Source organism: Quercus suber, unplaced genomic scaffold (assembly GCF_002906115.3).
Source record: "Quercus suber isolate HL8 unplaced genomic scaffold, Cork oak 2.0 scaffold_165, whole genome shotgun sequence".
Lineage (NCBI taxonomy): Eukaryota > Viridiplantae > Streptophyta > Magnoliopsida > Fagales > Fagaceae > Quercus > Quercus suber.
The window spans coordinates 333,278-338,714 of NW_027069626.1; the positions used below are offsets into that span (position 1 = coordinate 333,278).

The 5,437-nt window shown below is 34.0% G+C and overlaps 1 protein-coding gene across 1 annotated transcript; it reads left to right on the forward strand.

Moving 5' to 3' along the window:
- Window positions 1–316: 316 nt before the first annotated feature.
- On the forward strand, window positions 317–3,103 carry LOC112038264 (uncharacterized). Its single transcript, XM_024071064.2, has 4 exons — window positions 317–608; window positions 707–903; window positions 1,660–1,847; window positions 2,325–3,103. The coding sequence occupies exons 1-4, from the start codon at window positions 450–452 to the stop codon at window positions 2,609–2,611; spliced, it is 831 nt and encodes a 276-aa protein (XP_023926832.2). The 5' UTR covers window positions 317–449; the 3' UTR covers window positions 2,612–3,103.
- The last annotated feature ends 2,334 nt before the right edge of the window (window positions 3,104–5,437 follow it).

Here is a 5,437-nt window from a genome sequence, read left to right on the forward strand (position 1 = left end):
CTTTCATATTGAGAGCCAGTTCACATATTTCAAAACAGACTATCTACTAGCCTTTATTTCTGGATTATTTCAAATGTTTATTGTTGTAAATACTTAATACTACTTCTGATCAGCAATATAAATGAGGTGCTGAAGCATTGAAGTGTTTCTATGGTTTTTTTCTTCCACTCTTTAGATGTTTATAATTTTTCGTTGCTCTACAGTTAAGTTGTACAACTGCCTTCAGTATGAGTTATTGTAAAGATAACTGGCTCTTTACATTATGATTGTTATATTATAGACAAATTTTCCCTTTTCTACCTATGCAACTGATATATAATTTTTTTCTTTTTAATTTGATATTTAGAGCTTGTGTGAAAAAATGTGAAGAAACTGGATGTATTGGGCAAAGATGCTTTCCACAATGCAAGTTCTCTTCAGAAGGTGTCTCCATTGAGGGTCCATGGTACATGCAAGAACCCTTGTACTTGAGGTGGAAACAATGGGATTGCCAGAGTGATTGCCGGTACTATTGTATGCTTGACAGAGAGAAAGAACGAGAAGCATCTGGTAATGGCCCTGTCAAGTATCATGGTAAATGGCCATTCAAGCGTGTATATGGGATTCAGGTTTGCTTTCAGAGTACTTATTTAATTAAAATATCTTCTATGGGTTTGGTTTTAGACATTATTCTAGTTGTATGTTGACATGTTACACAATCAATTAGGAGCCTCTCTCTGTAGCTTTCTCCGCACTCAACCTTGCAATGCATTTTCATGGCTGGCTATCCTTTTTCATCCTACTGTACTATAAGTTGCCTCTTAAACAAGAAAAGAAGGCATACTATGAATACGCCAGTTTGTGGCATATCTATGGGCTTTTGTCGCTGAACTCCTGGTTTTGGAGTGCTGTTTTCCATAGTCGGTAAGCACTTTCAGTCTTCATTTTCTTTTCTCTCTTCTTTTTGTTTATTTTTTTTAATATATATTCCTAAAATAAATACATTCCTGCGTGTGTTTTGCTTTCCTGTTCAATCACACTGGGAAGGATTTTCTGGCTTAGCCAACCTAGAAGTAGGATGATGAATTCCTAGCTACCTGGATAATCTGTCTAGATATTTTTACTTTATTGAGGCTCTCAGTGGTCAATGCAGAAATAAAACTTGGTTGAGTTGGGATGACCACCATAACTGTTATAACATCAAAGTGACATGTATTAAAGACATCACTGTGACACTGTCAGTCCTACATAAATCTGATGTGCCTACCTTGTCAAAGCTTCTAGAATAGGACTGTTGGAGTTCTCTCATTAAATTGCCATATATTCACGATGGTAATGCAAGAAAGATGGATGCAGTATATAATATTGTCAGGGTAATAACTTATAAATGGGTTTTTTTTTTTCAAGTGACAACTTGCTGTTAGATTTTCCAAAAGAAAATTGAGCAAATATCATTGAGATAGTTTGTAACTTTGTATCAAATGTTTGATCACTCATAAGAGAAGAGGAACGTATTAGAAACTTCACTAATTCCCCTATTCACCTACCATAGACAAAATGGCAGCCAGGCTTTACATCAACAACATGCAGTGGTGTAGGTTTTTGGGTTTTTTGCTTTGCTTTCTCTCTTTTTCTTTTTCCATATAATCATTATTATTAAGGCTTTCTGTTTAACTGCAGGGATGTGGATTTGACAGAGAAACTAGACTACTCATCTGCAGTGGCATTACTTGGGTACTCCCTCATTCTGGCCATCCTAAGAAGTTTCAATGTGAGGAATGAAGCTGCCAGAGTCATGGTTACTGCTCCACTGCTTGCTTTTGTGACCACCCACATATTGTACCTCAACTTTTATACCCTAGACTATGGTATCATCACTATCTTTTACATGCCCATCTTCTGGGCATTAAAGTTAAATTTTAACAAATACTATATTTTTGTATAATTTTATCTTCCTGAAAGATATTTGTTTTCCTTGAGATATCAATATATAATTGCTCATCACTTGTAGTTTTTCTCAACAACTGATTTGGCACGTCCTTCTTAGTTGATTAACTAGGCTTCAGTCTGATGGTGAGTTTATAGAGATGGTGACATATTCCTACCGGGTTTTAGCTACTGTTGTCCCTTTACAAGGGCAAAGGGTGCTTCTAGTACCTCCTTTGTAGTAAACAAATTTATCGCACACGTGGTGTGGGGAAAGAGGGAGAGAGAGAGAGAGAGAGAGAGCATATGAATGAATTGCACTTTAACATTCATTTTCTGTTTTTATTTTTTTTTTTCCCTGTGACATATGGTTTTGACTTTTTGTTGTGACCTTGACACTTTTATTCAACACTTGGCAGGGTGGAACATGAAAGTGTGTGTTGTCATGGTTGTGGCCCAGCTTCTCCTTTGGGCAATTTGGGCTGGTGTCACCCACCATCCTTCTTGCTGGAAGCTGTGGGTGGTGGTTGTAGCTGGTGCCCTTGCAATGCTCCTAGAGATATATGATTTCCCTCCATATCAGGGGTTTCTGGATGCTCATGCTCTTTGGCACGCTACTACTATCCCCCTAACCTACATTTGGTGGAGTTTTATCCGAGATGATGCTGAGTTTCTATCCTCTAACCTGCTGAAGAAAACAAAATAGTTTGTTGCAGACATGTAAGTATGAACTCAAGGCTTTGACCCCACTGAGTCTTGTCTATGTTGATTTTTTTCTTTTTTGGTTAGAACAGGAGGATGCTTAGCTTGAAATCCTACTGGGGTAAAAAAATCATTGTTTTTGTTGGGATTGGACTGTGTAATGGAACACAAAGTTGAGCAAGGTGGTGATTCAATTCTTTATTAGACACTACTGCAACTCCTGGATAGTGTATTCAGATGAAAGTATTGTATAAGATCTCAGTAGTGCCAGATATCATCATCTTGATTGATCTCTAGTTAGACCCAGGGATGGGGGATTACATGTGTCCATGCTTGGTCAGGTGCTCAAAGAGTCCAAACACCTCATCCCCCCCATAAGCAGATTTGGGGGTTTTCTAGTGTTTTGTGATATGTGGGATTTTCCTTCTGCTAAATTGAAGTGAATAGCAGCATGTAAAACATTTTTGATATGTTATGGAATTTTTCTTCTCTACTATATTCAAAGATAAAGATTCAAATTACCAGGAAATTGTATTAAGCTGAACTGGTCTTTTCATGGGGAGTAAGACAACCCCATCGCAGAAAAGACTGATTGTAAAACAAATTACTTAATGGAGAACAAGTAATGGTGAATTAATTTCAAGAAAGGAAGAGAATAATGAAATAAACTTTCAACATACAATCCTTAGAAATTAATTTCAAGAAAGCAAAGCTTTGATGGATGTGGTGATGTAGATGACAACTGTGGCCATTAGTGGTGTTTGGTGGATATGGTAGACTCAGGTCTTCTAGCTGTGGCAAATAGCAATGCCTGTATGGACCATACTATGATATGTGATGCATTGACTTTTTCTTTTTCTTTTTTTTTTGAACAGTAGATATACATCTCTTTAAAACCTCAGTTTTCTGAATATGACTATAATTTTACCAACTTTCAATGAAATAAGCTAATAATTTTAGTAAAAAGCTAATCTAAATACATAAATATGCCAAAATCTTAAATTATCATTCTATAAAGTTGTTTCTCAAAAAAAATCATTCTAAAAAGTTCAAGCTTCAAAAGCCATATAGCATTTCAAGCTTAAATACCCAGAAATAAATAAATTGAATATGAAACTCACCGTCAAAGTTTTAAATTATACTAACATTTTACCACGTAACTAACCTATGATTTATCCACGTAATCCATGATCTAAAGGTTTGATTGTTGGACAAGTTTCAAGAACCTTTTTCCTTGAGGTCAAGGAATTAAAAGTTATTAAAGTAAACTAGTGACATCGTATTTCTTAAGGTTTGTTTGGGATAACTGAATACACACAAAGAAACAAGAAATAATTTATTTTTTCTAAATTTGATTTTTTTATAATAAAATTTTGATCTTAAAAGTAATAGTCATGATTGCGGTTGAATCCTAATTAGAAGCTGTGGTTTAACCAAGTAATTATCAATTCTTTTAAGACTTTTGGTAAATTATACAAGGGTTTTGGTTAATAGGTGTTCTTAGGATATTTGTTAATTGACCATTTTTAGAAAATTTTGATACCACTTTCATGAAAAATGTAAAATAGTTATAACAAAAAAAAAAAAAAAAATTTACTATAAAATAGTTTCTTAAAATAGTTTCTAAATTAACACTCTTAATTAAAGCATCAGTTAACTTTTCCCATTATATAATTTTCCTATATTTTGTGGTGATTTCAAATTTAAATTTAATAATTTGTCCACAAAACAACGCATAGATTATGAGACAAAAGTTCTTCATTGCATTCCCTTGAAAGAAGGGATCATCTCCAAACTAATTAAATAAAATCTTGTAACTTACAAAATTTATGTGCAATTTCCCTGTTAGGTTTCATGACTGTTTAAGAGTACTATTCTTTATACACAATGAAGAGTGCATGGAGAAAAGTGACATTTCCATTGTGGGTTTGGATCCACGTTCATGTTTCACGTTTTGTGCAAATGCGCGTTTTAACTCTCTTTTTATTTATTTATTTATTTTTGCACATTTGTTCAGCAAAACTGAAGGTGCGGCTACTGTTCATGCACTGTTCATGAACAGTAGCCGCACTATTTGACTTTTCAACTCATTTTCAGCCACATCAATGGGTCCCGTGCATTGTTCACGAGACCCACAAACTCCACTTTTCAGCAACTTTTTCATTAAAAATAGGTCTTAGGGCACTATTCACACATTTAAAAATTATTTTGCTACAGCATTTTCAGTGTTCAACAAAACAAGTTGTATCCAAACGGATCTCTAATGTATTGACAGATTTGGAAGGCTGCCTATGATATCCAAAATATTTGAGGAAAGGAACAGATGCTGCTAGGAAAGTTCTGTAATCTTTTTTTTTTTTTTTTTAAGAATAAATCTGTTCCTTACATTGTATTTTATGTTTTAAATCTATAACCCAATGGTTTATTATTGTTGGACAAGTTTCAGAAGTAGAGGTCAATGAATTAAACTAATGAGGTTCTTAATTTTTTGTTTTCTTAGTCATAAAACAAGTGTTACTTGCAACAATTTGATGGTACACACTTAGCTAATAGGTTTGTTAGAAATTTCTCACATTATACTCTGACCCTTGGGGTGCACATCTTTTTTACTCAAAAAAAAAAAAAAAAAATACAATATTCGCAATCTTGCAGATGAAGATAATATTGACTCTTTCTAAAAAATAAAAATAAAAAGATGATATTGACTCTTTCTAAAAAATAAAAATAAAAAGATGATATTGACTCTTGGGGAGTTGGGCTGCACGAAATTTGAAAGGGGAAAAAAAAAAAAATAGGGTACATAGGACTAGAAGTATAATAAAAAACTACC

Excerpts from the sequence above, each read along its gene's own strand:
- LOC112038264 (XM_024071064.2), top strand. The coding sequence starts at position 450 with ATGCAAGAACCCTTGTACTTGAGGTGGAAACAATGGGATTGCCAGAGT. Across the intron at positions 609-706 it reads AGCGTGTATATGGGATTCAG|GAGCCTCTCTCTGTAGCTTT; the intron begins GTTTGCTTTCAG and ends ACAATCAATTAG. Across the intron at positions 904-1,659 it reads AGTGCTGTTTTCCATAGTCG|GGATGTGGATTTGACAGAGA; the intron begins GTAAGCACTTTC and ends GTTTAACTGCAG.